Consider the following 21,266-nt stretch of genomic DNA (forward strand, 5'->3'; position numbering starts at 1 on the left):
ATAAGCCAACATTGCCACACCCACAAACAGCCCATTGGATAGGAAACTAATAGTCAAAAAGAATGCGGCTAGGACAGGAGCAGGGGGGAAGGGAAGAGCGCACCACAACAACAGTATGGGAGGGGGGCAGTCTACACTAGAATTTATTCATTGAGGCTGCTAGACACAGACCATGTTCCTCTCTCAGGTTCACTAACATGCCCAGTGCTGCCTACGGCTATGAAGATCTCCTTCAGTCCTGGCCTAGGCTAAGGAGTTAAGAAAAAGGTTTCCAAAACTTGAGTTTCAAGACAAAAGACACCATCAAATCACCATGTAAGGGTCTGTGTATTGCCAGTTTAATCTAGCTTCCTGCACGCTCAATCCAACAAATTGTGCCTAGCTAAAACTTGTCTTCCAGAAAGCCTTGATTTGAAAACCAACTTCCCATCATGGGCATCTGGTGCCACCTAAGTCAGGGGAGGCATGCGACCAGAGGCGGGGGGATCCCCCCACAACCAATATCACCGACTGGAGGAGGGGTCACCTTGCAGCTGATTGCGAAGCGGCCATGGTGCTCCCACTCCCCAGCCAGCACTTGCAGGGGGGACACCAGAGTTCCCACCTGAGCCCCCTGCCCATCGCCTGAGCGGCAAGCACAGCCAGTCAGGGGATGCACCAGCACTCTCAGGAGGTGCACATGCACCCCTGTGTATCCCCTACACATCGCCACTGCTTCCCATGGTAATTTGCTTTCACAGTTTATTGCTATCGTTGTTAAAAAGTTCTGCCTCCTTTCCAATTCAAATTGTCCTGACCTCAGCTTCCAGCCACTGGCTTTGGTTAAGATTTTCTTTATTAAATTAGACAGACCTTTCCTACTTAGCATTTACTTATTCACCGCAAACAGGTCACCTCTCACTCTTCTTTTCAATAAACTGAAGAAATGGCACTCTAAGGCCAAATGCTATTAACTTTACATGGCCAAATGGCATTTACCTAGCCTTGTGACTGGTCAATAATGCCAGTTACAAGAGATTTCTTTTCATCCATGGGAATTTCCACTTCTTCCTGTTTTTTACTCTTCTAGCACTGATATGCAATCAATCAAAAGTGTTCTTCCCTCCACATTCTTCACTGGTTCATTGGTTCAATCTTCGTTGCAACAAGATGAGGTAATGTTTGTACTGCATCTATTGTCTTGGCACTTGTACCTTGTGTTGTTTGTGAGACGCCCTCCTGGATGCTCCAGCTAGTGTCTAATGAAGGTTATTTGCTCCCTGCCAATGAGCTTCAGGCTGCTCAATGGCTAGGGACAGACATTACACATACACCAGTTTAAGTGATCAGAAACTAGAGTAAACCTGTAAAAGAACAGAAGTTCAGTGCACATCAACCAGTTTGAAAATGGCTGAAACCAGTTTGAGATAAACCTGGTTGAATGTAGTATCAGACTTAACTGATTTGAGTCAAACCGGTTTATGCAATGACTGTCCCAGGCCCCTTCCTGGTTTAAGTTAAATCAGAAACCCCAGCATCTCAGCACGCTCTCTGGGCTGGGCAGGGTTCTCTGCTCTGAAGAGCTAAGTTGGCCCCTCCCCTCTGCTCCCTGGCTGCAGCTCTGGCAGAGACTGCAGGTACAGCAGGGTCTGCCTGGCTTCCTCTTGCTCTCCCCCTCCCCCTCACCGCTCCCTGCTCAAGCAGGGATTACTTCCTCCCCTCTGCCACATACTGGCTACTGTCCATGCTGTGGGAGACAGGACAAAGGCAGACAGGACTGTGTCGGCTTAGGGCTTTTTGGAACTAATCAACAGGTAGCTGGTAATGTCCCTCCATTCCTTCCTTGGAAAAGCTGTTTAAGAAGAGCTTGAACTAATGGAGAGAGGCTGTTGTTTTCTTAATGAGCTTATAAACTCTGAGTTAGGGGTGCTAAATGCTATATTATCAACTTCTTGCTGGGCTGCTGCCTGGCCACGCCACCCCTCAGCTCAGTACTGTGGAAGGAAAAGGAGGGCTGGCTTCTAGCCTGAGCCACTGCACACCTGTGCCGGCATTTCTTCAGTCCAGAGGGGATGTCTGCATGGTTACAAACCATTTAGCCCAGACAGGTTAGACTAACCTGCAAAAATTGAATCAATTCAGGCTCAGGCTTTTTGAATATTTGTCCCTGACCTATATCTACAGCTCCTTTTCCTGCTAAAATCTAGGTCTGTTCCACAAAATCAAAACTTTTAGCTTCACATCCACTGCACAGCTTTTGACTCACCTGCAGTCATTTCTCCATTCTCTCACAGGGCTGCTGTTCTCTGTGCAAGACATTCCTCAAACCTTCTCTTACCTGTGCAGTTCTGTATGAAATCATGTCAGTGGTCCTAATATGCAGCCTCATCATTGGAGATCTGGCTCACCAATCCCCAAGACCAGGCCATAATGGAATCAGTTCCCTACAGAGAAAAGGTTCTGTTTCTGGCCTCCCTAAGCCATCCACTTCCTCTTTGCCTCATCCTCCAACCTTACCAGATATATTGTCCTAGAATTTGCTGTTGCTCAGAACCAGCTGGTCTTGACTACCTTCTGCTTGGAGGCAGACTGAGATTGGTGCCTTCTATAAGATGGCTCTGTATCCCATCCCCTGCCCCTCCTGACAGCTCAGGCTATTCTCACACACAGCTTTTGGCTCTTGCTCTAACCCAAGGGAATAGCTGCATGCCTGTGTCACCAAGACAGGGATCCTTCCCTTCTTCATGAAAAGCTGTGACCAGTAGTGTTGCTGTATGCCAATGTTCCCTCTAAGATATAGTAGTTTGTGAGCATGCCACTTCAGTTCTGCTTCCCCCTTTCGGCGCTCTCCACTTTGGTCTGCCCCACAGCACTTTTTCTGCCTATGCCCTTAGACACAGCTATAACTAGCACCCCCAAAGTCAAGATTACACAGCTTAGGATTCTTCTAATCAAAATAACACCATTTGCACCTTCTTTTTCTGTTTAATGCATAAACTAGTGACAATAAAGACAAGCCACTAAATGGCTAAAAAACTGGTGCCACCTCCAGCCCCCACCTCCAGGAGCAAGGAAGCACATGACATCAGGGCTGGGGAGTTTCCCAGTGATGGCAGAGCCCACGCCAGGCCCCAGCCCCAGCCCTAGCCCCTGCATCACCTCCGGGAGCAGAGCAGTTTCCTGGCCCCAGCCCCTGCCTTGCCTCCAGGAGCAAGGAGGTACATGGAGTTGGGGCTGGGGAGCACAGCAGTTTACCAGAACTTGCAGAGCCTGCACCAGCCCCCTGACCCAGCCTCTGCCCCTGCATTGCCTCCAGGAGTGGAGCAATTTCCTGGCCCCACCCCCTGCCTCACCTCTGGGAGCGAGGAAGCATGTGGCATCAAGGCTGGGGAGTGGAGTCGTTTCCCAGTGCCAGCAGAACCTGTGCCAGTCCCCAGCCCCACTTAACCATGTTTCTGGGAGTGAGGAGACACATGGCATCAGGGCTGGGAAGGAGACACATGGCCTCAGGGAGGAGCCACTGCCTGATCTTACCTCCAGTGAGTGCCCCATGCCAGCCCAGTGCTTCCACCTTCTAGTGTCACTTTTATGCTGTGAGATTCACTTTTATGCTGCGCCTCTCTGGGCAGATGCACAGCATTAATAAGTTTGTGCACGGCGTGATTTTAAAGCGTGCACGGCCATGCACGTGCGCAGCTTGGAGGGAACCTTGTTGTATGTACCAACAGCATAGCATCTACTCTAACAATCAGGTTATGAGCCTTTGTCTTCTCTTTTCTTCAGAAGTTTTGCCACAGGCACTAACAAATGTCTCCTTCCACTGGCAGAACAGATGTGACATCAACCTCCAGAATTCCTGACCAATCTGTTCCACTGACTGCTCAGTTTACCTTACATGTAATCTAGTTCACGTGCAGTATTCACAGATCTCTCAAATTATTCATGCCACTGTTGTGCATATGAACACTGTCACATTCCACTTTCACTGGGCTTAAAGGATTTTTATCAAACCAGTACCCAGCCTCTGAAGCTAGGGACAGAAGTTACACATAAACCAGTTTAAGTAATCAGAAACTGGTTTAAACCTCTAATAGAGAAGAAGTTCATTGCACATAAAATGGTTTCAAAATGACTGAAATTGGTTTAAGATAAACCTGCATGAATATCAGACTTAAATTGGTTTGATCCAAATCAGTTATGAAACTTCTGTACCAGACCCCTTCCCGTTTCAAGTTAAATCACAGTTCCCCAGCTTCCCAACATGCTTTACAGCCCTGGGCTGGGCTGTGCTCTCTGCTCCAGCAGAGAAGGGTAGGGGGTGGGGAGGCAGGGACTGCTCCCTCCCCCTGGCAAACCCTGACTGGGGTCTGGGGCCAGGGAGGAGGGTTAAAGTTCCCTTCCCCCAAGTACAGAGCTGCCCTGCCCCGCCCTGCTAAAAACTTACTGCTGGTTGTGACTGTGGACTCCAAATCGCTCCTCGCCCCCTCCCCCTGAGGCAACTGGAAGCAGGAAGATGAAGTGATGAACAACTCTGCAGAGTTGTGCTGCTGTAATTCTGGACTGCAAATCCCAGAGACCTGAGGGGCAGCAGGAAGAGGAAGCAAACACACAACCCATGCCGGCTACATGCCATGCTCTATCGCCCCCTGGATTCTGGCCTCAGCCACTGCAGGCATGTGGCTGCATTTCCTGAATCGAAAGTGAATGTCTATACAGTTGTTTCTCAGTTTAATCTGTGCATCTTAGACTATCCTGCACAGACTGAATTAATTTAGCCTTGTGCTTTTTGACTGCCTGTAGTTAGCCTGGAGGTCCAAGAGAAACTGTTTTTCTTAAGCCTGGATTTCACTACATGCATATAAACAGATTTCAGATTAACAAGGATTCATGCATGTTCACCTGGGTTTCCTTGGATTATCTTACTTTGTTTTCATTTGGTTTTGATTCCTACCTATTATCCTTTTGGAGGCAGATGAAGTCTCCCCTCTTGTTTAGTCTCCTATGGTCTGATATTTGCAAAATGTTGGATCACAGCTCTTTGGCTTGTGGTGGGGGCATCTGGAATTCCCAGTGGTTATACAAGCCAAATGCTAGCCCAGATCCAGGCTGCTGAACTTTTGAGGTCTCACAAGATCAGGTGCAAGATTATAAGAAGAATCTCAGAGGGTCATATCGCTGGTCAATATTATAATATAATACTGTATATACTAATATTATAGTATAATAACTATAATACTGACCAATGATATGACCCTCTTCTACAGAACTCTGCAGATTCAAAGATCTGAACAGACATTAATCAGTCCTGAAAAAGCTAACATCACAAGAGAGGGTAACCAAGGGAGGAAGAGATGGAGCAACATGCCACAGGGGAATATACAGAATAAGGGAATAGGTGGAGTCAGAATCCAGGAACTCCTGGTTCTCCATCCTCTGCTAAACTGTACCTCCTAGGAAACAATGTTACTGCTCTTTGCTCTGGTGAGCATGCCTGACTCCTACATTCAGGACTAGGGATGCAGTAGAAAATGTGTGCCACTACTCTCTTGATCAGTTCAGAACAGGTTTGTGAATGTTTTCATTAAAATGGTTCAAATGCATGTTCAGGTCATCATCTGTTAGGAAAGCTGTGGGCATAAGAGAATGCAGTTTAAAATTTCCTCTGGAACAATTCCCACCTTTCACTTTTATATCTGTGACTCAGAGTCAGAACAAACTGATCCCAGCACGATAAAACAGCAGATTGGTGGGTGTTTGTTGATTTGTTCTTTGTCTCTGGCACCACCTCCTGCACTATAGCACTCCATGCAGGGCAGTGGGTTCACAACTGACATGTTTTATACCTGTACTGGGTTAAGGAGGTACGTAATAAATATACTAGAGACACCTGGATCCTGCCCAAAAACATTTTGTGATCTTACTTGGGATGGCATGAAGTTGTAGGCATGGTTCAAACCAGCTGTTGTGAACAAGCATCATCCAGTATCTGCTTTATCTCCAGCATGTCCACAGAGAGGCCACCCTATTTTTACTGATCTTGTTGCTCTACATTTCTTCCTCTGATCAGTGCCATTATGTCTCCTCAGTGGAGGAATCCCTCCTCTGGGTCAGTGCGGTTTGCAGATAATCAAGGAGCATGGAACAGGCCACGATGGGCCACACTGAATTACACATCTCCATTAGCCTCCCCGTGCTGCTCTCAGTAAGTGTCCAAACAGTGTTTTGACACTTACCACAGTGTACTCAATTTGCAATTAGGATACCTGAACCAACTGTAGCACTGCATAGCTTTAAGCTGACTTTGTGTCTCATGTTCCCCTCGTGATAATGATGCTCAACCTCCATTGCAACACTTTGAGAGCTCAGATGAAAAGCACCATGTAAACTCTACAGTGTTCCTCTTTTCATCAAGCTTTCACTCCTATTGATGCTCCAGCTGCTCCAATGGGTGGAAGGGCAAGCTGCCTGTATTCTAGCCCAGTAGTGTAGCTAAGGGTGGGCAACCTTAGCATGAGCCCTTGGTGCTAATGGAAAGGGGGTGCTGCTCACTGTACCACTGAATCCAGGGTTGCCCCTTGCCACTAGCAAATGGAATCAGCACCACTTGGGGACAGAGGTCCACTGTGCCAGTGGGGCAGTTGGGGGCTCATGTCCCTAGTAATTTCATCAGCTCCAAGCCCTTGTCAGCCTCATGCCACATGGGAGGTGCCACTGCTGTAGGGGAAGGTTCAGCATGGCAGGCAGCCAGGGAGTTAATGTCCCTCCTGTACTGCGGCTGCAACCTTGGCTGCAGGAGTGAGCTGCAGGTGGGAAGCTGCGGTAGCAGGATGAGAGAGGGTCTGTTCCTCTACCTGCTGCCCAGGGCACAGACCTTACTAGTAACATCTCTGCTCCAACCCCACTTGTTTGGCTGCAGAAGGGAAAAGAAACCTAGCTGCTGTGCTCCATTTCACTCAGTGCTACTGTTATCTCTTCTGTACCCCCCACCACAGACAGATGAGCCATGGGGATCAAGTTAAACAAATGTGGTAACTGTCTTCTGATACTTCTGCCAAGATTGGTGGGTGCCAGCTTGGTAGCTGCTGCTTCACACAGCAGCATGCCTTGAACCTGGAGCACAGCAGGCATCTCTTCACTGCTGTTTAGAGAAAGAACACAGCTCTTCGATCAGTGTAGACTACTGCTACTCAGCCATTTTGGCCAGCAGTTCAGCAATAGTGGCAGAACAGGTTGCACTGGCACCATCATGGGGGAGGGCTGGAAGGGATCAAAACTATATAGAGATGTCCTGTTTGATTTCAACAAACAAACAATAACCAGGAAAGCAGAAATCTGGACTGCAATTCCTATTGTTAAATTTCCTCTGCAGAGAGTAGAACTTTAGAAAACCACGTGGTCTTTGGGAGCCACCACAAGGAGGTGCAGAATTGATACCAGGTAAGAACAGCACAATAGCAGAGTGCTACCCATAGCCATTCTGTCAGTCTAGAGAGATGGGAAGGTACTTACTTAAGGCTTTTAGAGCTGCAATCTCACCAGCTAATTTCATAAAAGGGACCACAAGACACTGTATAGCATGGATGTTGGTTACAACAGAAGAACATCTGTCTTTGAAGTGATCCTGCAAAGTCCCTGTGGATTCCTTGCCAGGACCTATTTCACCAACAGAACAAGAGTTTCAGTGCTAGTGTAGTTTGCCCAAATTCTCACTTTTCCCAATCCCTTGTGCTCATTTCAATGCATCTGTGAATGCCCAGCTTGCACAATTCTCTCCAGTGCTAGTCCTTTCTAACTGGATTTCTACCCTTCTCTCTGGACAAGTTGTTGTAATTCAGCTGGCAAAACAGTGAGCATACCAGAGTACAGTGCCCTCCACAAAAGGGAGAGAGTGTCTGGAGCAGGTATTGCAGATTAATCTATTCTGCACTAGATTTTCCACTATAACCCAAGCAGACATTCTTTCCCAAAATAAAAGTGATGTTATTGTAAAATAAAGCTCTTTCTTGGATGTGCACTGATTATTCCAAAATAATGAGACTTTTATTCTGGAACATAATTTCTATACAAAGAGCTAGTCTGGAATATCTACTGCAGAATAGTTTATCCTGCAGTTACTCTTGTAGTCAAATTCCCAGTGCATATGAACTCTCAGTTCACCTTATTGACCCTTTTATAATAAAGAAGCCTGCCAGGCAGACTCGCTAAGGCCTTGCACTGCCATTTTAGAAGGCTTATACGTGTTTCATCAGAACTATACTGTGAACAGTGCTCCCAGCCTTAAGTGTTCACAACTTATGAGCAAAACACTAAGAATCATGAGCTTGACTTGCAAATAACAAGTAACAGCTTATTTTCTTTGTCTTCTATGCTTAAGGATCACACTCTCAAGCTTTTCTTTTGTTGCCAAATGAAAGCTGGGATTCTTAACACATTCACATGGCACTAGGACATGTAACTTTCAGAAACATTGGGAGCAATCTCAAGACAGGTAATAAAGTGCTGACCATGCTGCATAAGCAAAGAGATTATTCCACACATGCATGAGGAGATCTAGGATTTTGAAGTGTGGGGTGCAATTAGTGGGCCGTATCACCATATGTAACACTACAATTTTTTCTGCAGGTAAAAATAAATTAGAAGTATTACTATTACGAGAGGGTAAAAAGCACCCTGTTCAAATTTGCAGACGACACTACGAAGTGGGGGGATTTGGGCACTCTAGAAGGGAGGAATAGGCTACAGTCGGACCTAGAGAGGTTACAGGGGTGGGTCGATGAGAACAGGATGGGTTTCAACACCGACACGTGCAAGGTGATGCACCTGGGGAGGAACAACCAGCACCATACCTACAGGCTGGGGAACTCCCTTCTTGTCAGTGCCGAGGCAGAAAAGGATCTTGGAGTCATCATTAATGCCAAGATGAACATGGGCCGGCAGTGTGGGGATGCAGTCAGGAAGGCCAACCGCACCTTGTCATGCATCCACAGATGCATCTCGAGCAGGTCCAAGGAGGTGATCCTCCCCCTCCGTGCGGCACTGGTCAGGCCACAGCTGGAGTACTGCATCCAGTTCTGGGCGCCACACTTCACACACTTCAGCATGGAGAGGGTCCAGAGGAGCGCCACTTGCATGATCAGAGGGCAGCAGGGCAGGCCCTATCAGGAGGAGCTATGGGACCTGAACCTATTCAGTCTCCACAGGAGAAGGCTGAAGGGGATCTAGTGACCATTTACAAACTAGTCAGAGGGGACCAGCAGGCATTGGGGGAGTCACTGTTCCCCTGAGCACCGCCAGGAATGACTAGATATAATGGTCACAAGCTGGCAGAGGGTAGATTCAGACTAGATATCAGGAGGCACTACTTCACAGTCAGGGCAGCTAGGATCTGGAACCAGCTTCCAAGAGAAGTGGTGCTGGCTCCTACCCTGGGGGTCTTTAAGAGGAGGCTGGATGAACACCTCACCGGGGTCATTTGACCCTAGACTCTTTCCTGCCGTGGCAGGGGGTTGGACTTGGTTAGCTGCTCAGGCCCCTTCCGACCCTACTAACTATGAAACTATGAAACTATTATACTAGGGGCCCAGGGCTATATTATTCAGTTTACAATCAAAACAAAAGAGAAAATGATATTGGAATGTGCATTGATTTACTATATCATATATTATGTATATCATATATTAAGTATGATATATAATATATATATTATATATTTTGTATATGTAGACAAAAATAATCAAAAGATGTGGTTTTGTTAGTCCTGTAGTCATTAGAATTAAATGGGCATCTCTTTTTTGGATTCAGAAAACAGAATGTAGCCTTCTTGAGCATCTTGACAGTGCATCCACTGCTTCACTAAAAATTATTTCCACACCTGAGAATAGAAACTACATTGCCAGGAACAGCTAGCAGACAGCAGAATTGCCGTAGAAAGGATAGCTTGATTAGGGAACATAAGAAGTGCTGTACTGGGTCAGACCAATGGTCCATCTAGTGCAGTAGCCTGTCTCTGCATGCTAAACAGGGAGAGCATTGAATTGGATGCCTCTAGAGTGATCTATCCCCTGTTCAATATCCTCCCTAGCACCCACCATTTATTGGGTTACAGATGCCAAAGGAAACATCTCCAACCATTAAAATGGAACCAAAGGCTATAAAAAGGAGAGAAGGTCATTCACACATGTGGAACAAAGAGGTTAGAAGGAATCTTGGAAATGATGAGCCATGACGTCAAATGACTCTCTCAACAGTGTCTGAATAGAAATGGTGCTGCCCCTCCCTAGTAGCTGGTTTTAAACACTGGGTGGAGTAAAAATCAAAAGGGGTGTGAGTGTGCCCCCCTGGATCTGCCCTTGTACACATGCTATTCCACCAGCCTTGTAATATAACCTTGTAATGGTGTGTTAATATACCATATAGTTTAAAGGCCCTTTCTTTTTACTAGCAGTCCAAAACACCAGCTATTGGTTTTCATCCACTGGAAAGCTTTATTGTACTTGAGCAACACCAACAGCATATTAATAGTTAGAACTGTTTGAAATCCTCGTTCCAAACAGCATTCGTACATATGCATTAAGAGGAGCAAGAGAGCGAAACTCCCTCTCTCCTGCAAACAGACTTTCAGTTCTGACAAAGAGATATCTAACGATTTATGGTGTCTTAGTTTTGGGCCTAAAACCTCTGCACAAATTTACACAGACCCAGTCTTCTGCAGTCAGTAATATCAGTGTAGCCCAAACACCCTGCTGTGATATGTTGAAGATATCATCCCTATGCAAAGGAGTAAGTTCTCCAACATTTTCTCCACCTTCTTCCTTCAGGAAGGTATTACAAGGCTATAGGACCTTGCTTTACAAAACTTAGCTATACAGTGTCTTTTAATGATTAGTCACAGTTCCCAGCTCTGTCCTCAAAGTACCCTTATAATTATAGATGCATATGAATTTTTGCTGATGTTGGACTCAGCAGGATTCAAGATATCAGTACGGGTAAACACTAAATTCGAATGAGGAAAAAAATAAGATTCTGTTATACTCGAAAGAAAATATACAGAATTACATTTCAGGTATATCATCTCACTGGGCACATCTACATGTAATGCTATGTTGCTGTAGCAATGCACTATGGCGACATAGTGCTTAAAAATAACGGTGCCTGGTGCACATAGTGCAGCATGGGATGTTACTGCACTGTCTTCTAGTACTTCCAAAAGGAAGTATTAAATGATGGCACAGTAACAATGTTGCTATAGTGACACATGTATATGTGCCCACTGTGTAAGGACATATGCCAACCAGTGCCTGCCTCTCCTGGTTCCCTTTGATCTCGCACACAGGTCTTTGTCTTGGGGCTCTGCCTCTCCTATACCTCCCTGTGACAGGAGTATTGCTATCGGAGCCTTTCTAAGAGTGACTCCGCCCTCCTGTTATGGGCCAACCGCCTGCTTACTCGTCTGCCATGCCTTGATCTTAATTGATTAATTGCTCGATGTAATAAGCAGGAGGCTGCCCATTTTATGCACCCCGGTGCCAGGGGGCACTACCTGTGGCTCCTTCTCCTCCCCTACACTGCAGCCCAAGCCTCGCAGATGGTACTGACATGGTCTGACCTGGGCCCTGTTATGCCTTGGCCCTCTCCTTTACTTTTGGGGCTCCTCACTGCCCCCCCCCGTCTTGCTCTGGGACTCCTCATTGCCCCCTCTCGCTCTGGGGCTCCTCACTGCCCCCTCTCGCTCTGGGGCTGGGGTCGATGCCCCCCCCCCCAAATGCTGCACCCTCTCTGGCACCAGAGGCCCCACACTACGTTGGAAATCCTATGAGGTTTCCTCCAACCCCTAACAGCCTCACCCGGTCCTCCAGTCAAAACAGTAAACACAAGAACACAAAGCCCCTGGGCTACAACATAAAAGCTAGACCATCCGGTCAAACAAGATTCAATCCCTACCAGAGAGAGAGAACCCCAACCCCAGCAGCAACCAGGGGATGTTCCCACCATCAGAGTTCTTCCCTCCATCTGTACTAGCCGAGTTTCTCCTCCCTCAGACACTGGAGGGGAACTGCCCTCTTGGCCTCCTGCCTAGGCTTAAGAAGGGCTAAGCCCTGCCCCTTCCTGTCAGCTGGTTTCACTGGTTGCCCTAGCAACCAGCACCTGCACAGCCCTTGTGATTGGCAGCTGATCCTCCCCCTTCCCACCACTAGGGGGTCTCTCCCAGCCATTTCTGCTTTCAGGCGCAGGGCACCTGAGTGCTCTGCAACACTCCCCTTATGCCAACCAGAGATGATGTTAGGTCTCAGCTGAGGCTAACTTGTAGTCAATCAGCCATGGCTGGGCATTAGCCCCTGTTTAATTTCAGTCCCACTTCGAATGGTTTACCGTCCTTGTCAAGGCCTCATGTCAGCCTGACTTATCTCCGTGTGTACCCTGGGGTGCCTTCCTTCAGGGATCAGTCCCTCCCCAGGGGTTACTTGCAGATTTTAATATTCTTCTGCCTTTCCTCTCTCCGTAGGCTCACCACTGTCCCAGTCTCTATTGGCATCATCTGAAATTCATGGCTTCATGAGAGATACGTATCCTGGCTTCTCCAAGCCAGCCTTAGCTGGGCACCCCAATTATTGGGGTTGCCACCACTCACCCCTGCCAGGGCATCCATTCACTTCTCGCTGCTCTAGGCTGTCACGAGGCCTCACTTCCAGTCCTTCCTGGACTTTGGCCAGTGAGGATTTTATCCCTGTCTCGGAGGGCCAGCCGGTGAATCAGCAGCAGCACATGTCTAGAAAGCATGCCCACATTGGGGCCGGGGGGGAATGCTTTTGGTCCTCAATGGCGCTTTGCAGCTGCTGTTTTTCCTGCTACACCTGATGCCAGTCATGCATTCCCGCCGCAGCACCTTTGATCTTCAGCAGTGTTCTGTGACTGCCACTTTTCCCTCTGCTCCAGCTTCGGAGGTGAGTTTTGTCTCACAGCAGTGTCCCTGCCACAGGGAGGAAGATACTGACTCAGGGACTAGGTTATTTCACAGCTATCTATGATGAGATTTCTTGCCCTTATCTCTGGATCTTATATAACAGACTGCTGGTGGAGACAATATGCTGGACTAAAAGTTCACTAATCTGAGTTTATATGGCAAATACACTTGCTTCTGTTTTGTGTGAGAGCAGTTGTAGTATGTTTCCTGTCTGGCCAGGATGTGCCAAACAATATTGAAGCCTCTTGGACTAGCTTGGGTCAACTAAGGGGTGGGGGGTGGAAATTTATTAAAGAAATAGGGTGAAATTGGAAAAAAGAACTTTGCTCAATGTCCTGAATAAAAGGAAAGGGCATTTGAAAACAGGTTATATTCAACTGTTCAATAGCCAAACAGGGAAATGAAGCAGGCCCCTACGTAAAACGAGCTAAAGTAAATTATGTTAGATGCTTTTCTGGGTATCACGCTACCTGGGTATCCTTACAGCATCCCTGAGAGACAGGGAAAGGCCATTATCTCCACAACACAGAGAAGCTAAGGGTCTTGCCCCAGGTAACACAGGGGAGGAGTCTTTCACTGTACAAAGCAGTGAAACAATTGAATGTGGGATTAACATCTACACATGCATTAATGTGTTTTTCGCAATGTGCATTAAATATAGTACCTCTAAAGTGAGGTACTAAATAAATGTGCATAAGGCTGTCCTAATGTGCAGTAGTAAAAGCACATGTTTTTTCCATGACTCTTAATGTGCAGTGGCATATTTTACTGCGCTTTAACGTAGTTGCACTGTTTTTCACGCAATGCTTTAATGCACAGTAAAATAGTTTCCTGCATATTAAAGTGCATGTGCAGATGCACCCAGTGATACCTAAATCAGGATACAGCACTGGGAGGAAAAACCTGTAGAGACGAATAGTCTGTCCTTATACAGCACCCTTTATCTGCAAGTCTTAAAGGCTTAGCAGGCTTCCTCATACCCATATAAGGTAGATAAACCACATTGCCTCCAGTTCACAGGTGCATAAACTGAGTCCAGGTCTGAGAGAGACCCCCAAGCCAATGAAGTCACTTCATGACAGCTGGAAATAGACCACAGGAATCACAACGATACGACTGCTGCTCGAAATCTGTCTCTGAAATGTTGATACTACTAATCGCTGGTTAAGCCCACACAAATTCCACTCTTAATGGATTATTTAATGTCAGGATAGAGCCCTCTCCTTGGCACCCAATATTGTTTCCCTTTTACTGTGTCCCTGCACCCCTGTCAATTTGTATTTTGAAGGCTGGATCATTTTTATTATTAAACAATACCTACCTTCCCTTTCTTTCAAGTCTCCGTGGAGTAGACTGCAGTGCCATTTAATTTTCAAGGACACTGTCAGTGTCTGTACCGTTCCCACATTATTTCTTTATTTTCATCCTGTCTGCATCCAGACTTCCCGATTGCAACTGGGACAGTAAAGATTTCTCTTCACATAGCAACTGCACCCATTTAATAGAATCCAATGCAGGGAACAAATAAATTCAATTGGTGTAATGTTTATTCATGGACCAGGCCTAGATGTTGAAGTACCAGCCCACTGTAAACTATCACCCCGGTATTTCTAGCTTGACTCAAAGCTGGCAGGGATACATTTCAACCTGACATTGCTCTTTTCACCAGAGGATTTCAAAAACAGTTTAGAAGAGGCAGTTCCTGTCATTATTGCTCTCACAGCAATGGAGATGCTTGATGCCTGGGGATGTGAAAAGACTGGCTGAAGGTTTTACCCTCAGCCACTGACAGTGAAAGTACAGTTCTGGTCTCCTGTCTTGAAGTGCCATGCTGGGATTGCTAAACATCACTGGTTGTCTTGAGGGAAAGGTTGTTCCCTTGTGAAATTTCGAGTCTGGTGTACAGACCCAAGACGGCTAAGCCAAATATTTGAACTTTGGGGTGCTTCTCTGAAATATGCAGAACCTTACAACTGCTTGTCTGTCCCCCAGCAGAAGTCCCCCCAAATGGGAGATGCTAGTAATGAATGACAAACCTGTTTTAAAACCCCTGCAATCTTTGTTTATCGATGCCACTCTGATGCTTGAAAAAAACTTTAAGGGGAAAAAAAAGCGTTAAAAGGAATATTACCAAAAAAGCACAAAAGAGCATTATTGTGGTCATAAAAATTAGAGATGGAAAGTTCCCATCAAGGCACATCTTGTTCTTTCCTAACATAACCCATTTGAGATTATTTCTTAAAAATACAGTACAGCTGGACTGACAGTCTATTCTCTGGTTTTATCTGGTCTGATTTAAAAGGACTCAGGAGATAGACTGTTCCACCATTCCTCTTCTACAACCTAGCAGATCTTACTATTAACCACTGAAAAATTTGAAAAAATGTGCTGTAGAGTGAAAATTTGCATTGCAGGACAATGAACTGTATGAGGCATTAGGGTCAGATTTTTGCCCTGCCGGACAGGGTTTTATAAACACCTCTATAGTGATATACTAATAAATAAACACCAGCAAATGTATTTGAGATCCAGCAGATAAATCAGATCAGATTATCCTTTCTAAGAAAAACACAACTCAAAGAACAAAATAGCTTATGGTAATTGAATATCACAAGAAAACAAAAGCCAGTTTTATTAAGGACACAGGAGGAATCAATGTGGCATAAAGATCTCAACATACCTTCAGTTTAGAGTAGGGTGTTTCTTCCAGGGCAATACTGGTGGGAAGTTGTGGCCAGTTCTTACTAGGAAAGGCCTGGCAAATGAGTTTCTCTACACGATTCCATCAGATTATTGTTCTACTAACTCCTGAAGCCTGATGATTTGCAATTTGGCTGAGTACCTTCAAATCAGGGGTGCCAACCCAAGACATTTTTTCCCTTACAAGCTGCCAAGTTTTTACTGATGACCAAACTTTTCTACTGACCTATGTTTTACATAATGTAAATGTAACTTTTCTGCTAAATATTGGACAAAGAGTGGGTTCAAACCATAATAAAAGTTTGGAGATTATCAGTAAAAAAAAATGGTCTTGGGTTGATAACCCTACTTGCATTGGTTTGATCCTTGCTGCCCTCACCCCAGGGGTCCCATACTTACCCCCACACCTTGGTGCCCCTGACTACAACCCACACCATGCAACCCCTGCAATGTACCACCCTCCACCTTACTCCTGCCAGACCCATTCCCCTGTCCCAACACAAATCCCCAAAGAACAACTATCGTTTGCCTACCTGCCACCCAGCATTTTTACAGGCAGACAGAAGGCAGCTCCAGGAGCAGCATCAGCATGAGCAATAGCTGGGGGTTGGGGAAGAAGTCACAAAGCTCTGAGAAATTACCTCCTGGGTGCTGCACTCCTGCTCAGACACCAGGTGGCATTGCTGTTCTCTGTGTGTCCAGCTTGGTTTCCAACCATGGAGTTTCAATGAGCTCCCTGCTTTTATGGAGCTGATTTTGCTGAGCTGTTTTTATTTCGTGATTTCTGGAAGGAACTGTTTTCTTATGGAATTTACAGACGGGCACTTTCAGCGTGGTTTTTTTTTATGGCATGTAAATTTAGGGTCAGTTGGCAGCCCTGGTTCAAATTTACTGGAAATCTTTAGCAACCACAAGCACTCAACACAACTAAAAATCATGACCAGAGAGCCTAGTTTAGCTCTGGTGATAGCCCAGGGACCTTTGGGGCAGTGCAAATTCAATTGCTGAATACCTTAGTCTCTGCAATAGTTGCTTTGGTTGACCTGAAACTCCATGAATTTGGATCAAATTCAACACACCATTTATGCCAAAGAAAATGGGGGGAAAATCTTTGGAAATATTAAAGCAAAATGTTTTGCTTTTTGGCCTAGGTTCACAAGTAAATTAGGCATTAGGTGCCATTCATTCTACTAGCCTGGAAGCAAGGGGATGTTACTACTTTTGTATCTAGTAGCCACACCTGTCGTGTTGGTTGTAGGCACAGTCCGCCCCTTCTTTCACTGAGATATTTGAATCTCTTTCTTTCAACCTCCTGGGGAAGTATCTAACCACTGAGCCACAGAGATATCCTTTCTTTTTAACACTTTCTCTTGTTTTTCTACTTAAATAACATGTAACTACTTATATGGATTGAAAACGCTTTAACAGAAACAAATGATGGGCCCTGACTTTGGAATAATTTATAGCTGGATGGCTTGATTACTCCACTGCATGGGAGAAGAAGGCCTTCTAGTCCCTACTCTGAATCCAGAAGAAAGTGGGCTTCATGAATCTGGCTTTCCCACATCCCAGGGAATGATCCTCATTTTAGAATACAAGCTGAAAGGGAGGAAGAGCTTTTCTTCCCTGGCCTTGTGAAACTACTCCTTTCTTCAATTAAAAAAGTGCCAATCTAAGCAATTCATTTTGGGTTGAACAAATATGTTTTGTTTGACTTGAGACAAATTTTCTTTTAAAGTTAATTTCAATTCACTGAACATTATTCAGGGGAAAAAAATTCCAAATTTAGTCTTTTTGTCTTTCTTTTCCCTTTTTTTTTTTTTTTTTTTTTTTTTTGGCAGCTACCAAATTGGAAAAAATAAATCAATTCATTTGCACAGGTCTGATAGAGTTATGCCAGGAGTGAATCTGAACCAGTGAGCCAAGCCCTACCTTGATTTTCATCCAGGCAACTTCAGTAAGGTCAGCGGGGTTAAACAGCACCATTGAGGTTGGAATTCAGGCCATAAAACTGCAATGGCTCTGGGCTGTTTGTGTTATACAATAAAACTTTTGATAAAAGGTGCTAGAAAAAGCCTCTGTTAAAAATACAACACTTGCAATCATATAACTGCGGGACTAATACCCTATCAATGTTACTGGAAACCAGAGTGCACTGTACAGCATTCCACAGCTAGCAATCTATATTATCATCTAGAAGAATGTGCCAGCCAGGTCGTCATGAAATTCCAATTTCTCCTAGGCACTGAGGCACCTTTCTGATTTTTAAAACACCAATCAGAGTTGACACAACATGAGCCGCATACACCTCACTGACGGCACCTGGCTGTACTTAGATGAGAGTGTGTATACTATGTGAAAAATGTAGAACAAAAATATGTTTAGCTATAGCAACGGAGGAAACAATACAGCTGGAAGGGAGGGGGCAGGGCATCAAAGAAATACTTGCGTCGGATGGTTTAGACGGGGATGATCCTGCTGTGATGACCCCCCGAGGTGCCCTCCAGCCCTACTTTCCTACAATTCTATTCGTAAATACACCTGAGATTTACAATCTGAGATTTACAATATGAACAAAACTCAACACTTTCTATTTATTCAAAACTTTTTACCAATATTAACCCATTAATATTTTTCAGTATCCCAAGGAGGGAGCATTGCTGTTCCAGATATGCAGAAAGGAGTGGGCCTCGCCACAGGGTTAGAACTCAGGCTCACAAGACTCTGAGGCAGGTCTTATGCCTCCTTTCTCAAAATACAATGAACACAGTTATTATATCCTTCTTGCCAGATGATGCTATGAGAGGACAGGAATACCCATACATTTTCAACCCGGTAGTGACCCTAGCTCTGTATTCTGTGGCCGATACTAGGTGCTTTGGAAGCCCCTTATGTAACGAGCCCATAGTAGGGGGTCTCATTCAGATTCAGCCAGTTTTGCAGTGGGCTCATGCTTCATGGCACAAGGGTTTATACCTCTCACATCATTTTGCTCTACCTACTGTAATGCTGTACCTAGTGTAACTAGGTATGTTCTAACCTTTTTTTCTGAATCTTGATTTCTGCCAGCCCCTGTGGCAATGAGTTTCACCTGTTTATAATTATATATCATGTAAGAAACATTTCCTTTTGTCAGTTCTAAATGTACAGCTTTCCACATTCACTGGGGATCTTCTTGTTCTTGTACAAAGAGAAGGGCTGCGTAGGAGCATCTTATTTACTTGCTCCAGCTAATTCATTATTCTCTAAACAAGTCCTGCCTCCCTGTTGATTCAGTTCCCTACCAAACTCTACATTTCCAGTCTTGCCAAGTCTCACTTCATACCTCCATTTTGGCTTCCCTTTAAACCAAGCTCATTGCCCATCTCTAAACCCACACATTTTCTGCTACATCCCTTTTGGAAATAGGATGACTGTAAATGGATAAAGTATTCCAGCAGATGGTGCCCCACTGATTTATTAGAGGGTGTAAGAGTATTTTCATTAGTATGCTCTCCCCTTACATAGTCTAACACCAGGCTTTTGTCATTTTTGACCCTCCCTCTCCCCCATCCCCACACACTGAGAAGGGATTCTCACTATACAGTACATTAGGGCCGTAGTAGAGAGCTCTATCTAGTTGTTAGGGGAGAGGTTTCAATAGCATGATTTCTGGTTGCTATCCTGGCTCTGTCCCTGTGTCACCTCAGGCATGTCATTTAGCCCCTTTGCTTTGGTTTGCTCATCTGTAAAACAGATAGTGACACCAAGCCAAGGCATAATTCATTAGTGTGACATATTTGTGTACACCCCAATGGAAGCTGCTGTAGAAGTGCTAAATGTTATTACAGTGTGCGTGTCACACTGGCTATGGCACAGTAGATCACTGATCAGTCAAGTCCAGTCTGCTATATATGTGCCCAGCAGTGACTAACCTAGGAAGCTAACACAATGTCCCATAATCCCTAGCATGGTGACTAGAGCCCTCCCCACTCATCTTGCATTAGGATGACTGTGCACCATGGCTGCTGCACTACGAAGCATCCCCATCTCTGTGTTCAGTCTTGTAGGAGCGTCGTCTCTGCTCCTAAGGCACTATCACTTCCCAGTGTGTGGACGATGAAGCTGCCAGCCCACCTTGAACACCCCCACTTCCACAGGTTAGTGCCACCAGTCTTTGAAGACTGATAATTAGATTGATTAAAGAGCATCCTGGAGGGATGGAGGGACTAGGGGCTCCTCTGGAAGCCAGATTTCTCAAGACTTGGTCCTGCCACTGGGCCTGATGGAGTGAGTTTGCTGCAAGCCACACTTCAGGTGCCAACTGCTAAGCCCTTCAGCCAAACCAGCACTGTGGAATAGCAGCCACACTTCCCTGCTACACAGAGGGATCACTGTTTGGGTGGTTGCTGGGATGGGAGCAGCATTTCCAGAGATTCAGACATAAGGGAAGTATATCTGCTGGCCCTTCAGAGAGTGGTCCCTCACTGCCTTGTTGGTAGAGGGTGAACAGCAGTTGTGGACTTGATCTGACACACATGGCACAACTGTGCTGTGTCACAAGAGGAGCGGCGTGCTGTTCACGTGAGAACAGAGACCTTTAGAGGCAGCAAGAGCTCCCTATCGTTTTTTTACCCCGCTCCGCCACCCAAACAGGACTATCTCAGGGGCCCTGGTTATGCAGACACCTGAAGGAAGAGGGGCACATTCATTTAGTACCTGGTGGTTTTTGCCACTGCAATCACTGGAGGCACAAAGTGCCCTAGAGACAGCAAGACAGGCAAGTCAGAAGTGCTTCCCTGCTGGCCGGAGGCAGAGGTTATTCTTTGCATGGAAGCCAAATGCAGAAAACAGGTGAAAACTGAGAGCAGCGTTTCCCTCAGGGATCCAGCCAGAATGCCTTGCAGCGTCACTGAGTAGGAGCCGGGGGGGACATGTGAAATGACACAGCTGCCTATCTGGAAGGCAGAAAGACGGGGACTCCGGTGAGTGCTCAGAGCCCATTCTCCATTTACAAGTTGCAGGAAGAGCTCTGGTGGGGGCGGGGAGGGGGATCGACATGCAATAAAATTGAGTGGTGTAAAACAAGGTAGGGCAAAGGAACAGCCAGGCCAAGACATACCTTTTCTGCTGCAGCAGGTTGATTTCATCCAGGCGCCTGGCCCAGGACTTTTCGCCCTGTAAGCTGCGCAACAGAGAGTTCCAGAGCCTGAGGAGCAGCCCGTGCTTCCCAGGCAGGAACATCCCCATCGTCCTGCGTCTTCGCCCTTTTCAGCCGAAACTCAGACCCGCGGCTCCATCTCTTTCTCCCTTTGCTGTTTCTTTGCAAATGTTGTTGGTTTTTTCCCCCGCCCCGTTCTGCCAGTAGGACAAGGCGATCTGAGTGGGAGACAGATGCTCCTGCAGAAATGTCAGTTTGGGAGAGGGCTGGATGGTTGTACAGCAGGCACTTTGGCGGTGCTCCAGAGACAGATACAACCTGCCGGCTAGTTGCTGAGAGAGAGAACACACCCCTCTCTTCCAAGTTACCTTCTTATTTAAAGAGACACGGCTTTGTTTGGCAGTCACACAGGTATTCACATTGTCCACAGAGCAATCTCACTTGTAGTCTGCACAAAGATTGTTGTGGGCATCTTAGAGCTGGAGA

The 21,266-nt window shown here is 46.0% G+C and overlaps 1 protein-coding gene across 1 annotated transcript in view; it reads right to left on the reverse strand.

The window, feature by feature from the left end:
- Nucleotides 1–21,054, reverse strand: part of LOC149866687 (transient receptor potential cation channel subfamily V member 6-like) — a 66,162-nt gene extending 45,108 nt beyond the window's left edge. The window contains exon 1 of the mRNA XM_090044016.1: nt 20,742–21,054. Coding sequence (XP_089900142.1) covers nt 20,742–20,869 — 128 coding nt within the window. The 5' untranslated portion in view covers nt 20,870–21,054. The remainder of the gene's footprint in view (nt 1–20,741) is intronic.
- Between the last annotated feature and the right edge of the window lie 212 nt (nt 21,055–21,266).

The sequence above is a fragment of the Crocodylus siamensis genome, chromosome 4 (genome assembly GCF_052110815.1).
Source record: "Crocodylus siamensis isolate JL-2025a chromosome 4, ASM5211081v1, whole genome shotgun sequence".
In the NCBI taxonomy this organism is placed as follows: domain Eukaryota; kingdom Metazoa; phylum Chordata; order Crocodylia; family Crocodylidae; genus Crocodylus; species Crocodylus siamensis.